Source organism: Monoraphidium neglectum, assembly GCF_000611645.1.
Source record: "Monoraphidium neglectum strain SAG 48.87 unplaced genomic scaffold scaffold00832, whole genome shotgun sequence".
Classification (NCBI taxonomy): Eukaryota; Viridiplantae; Chlorophyta; class Chlorophyceae; order Sphaeropleales; family Selenastraceae; genus Monoraphidium; species Monoraphidium neglectum.
This window is the reverse complement of record NW_014012796.1, coordinates 11,792-12,397: the sequence shown is the minus strand read 5'-3', so window position 1 is coordinate 12,397 and position 606 is coordinate 11,792. Positions and strand designations below refer to the sequence as shown.

At 59.7% G+C, this 606-nt stretch overlaps 1 protein-coding gene across 1 annotated transcript; it reads right to left on the bottom strand.

The window, feature by feature from the left end:
- Nucleotides 1-174: 174 nt before the first annotated feature.
- MNEG_5526 (hypothetical protein) lies at nt 175-606 on the bottom strand (the record flags this gene model as incomplete). The annotated part of the gene is made up of 1 exon (XM_014045999.1): nt 175-606. The coding sequence occupies one exon, from the start codon at nt 604-606 to the stop codon at nt 175-177; it is 432 nt and encodes a 143-aa protein (XP_013901453.1).

The window sequence follows — 606 nt, the reverse complement described above, 5'->3', positions numbered from 1 at the left end:
TACACACGCTCACACGCACGCACGCACGCACGCACGCACGCACGCACACACACGCACGCACGCACGTGCGCACACACACACTCTAACACTTGCATGTTGAGTGGTCCCTTTGCATTGGGGTTGTACAGACAACAAATATGGATGCAGCACATACACATGATCCTTGTGTCAGGATTACTCCGGCACAGCACGTGTTAGCTCGTCAAATTTTCCAAAGTCGGCTGGCACACCATACGCCGCTGCAGCGCCCCTGATCAACCGCACAGCTTCGACGAAATCCTGATCCAGCTCCTGCGAATCACATGGGGATCCTGCAGGGGCCAGCCCTCCCGCTGTGGATGCTGTAGCCAAGGCGTTGGCGCGCGGTGAGGACGAAGTGCTGCTGGCTGCAGACATTGGGAAGCGGCCGCCCGTCGCGCGCGCGCTGAGCAGCTCCTTGATCTGCGCCACGTCGACCCTGAGCTGCTCCTTGATCTGCGCCATGTCGTCCCTGAGCTGCTCCTTGATCTGCGCTATGTCGTCCCTGAGCAGCTCCAGCTCCCGCAGCATCAGGTTGGCAGTCGCAGTTGCTGTCAGGTCAGGGCCAGTTGCAGGCAAAGTTTGCAT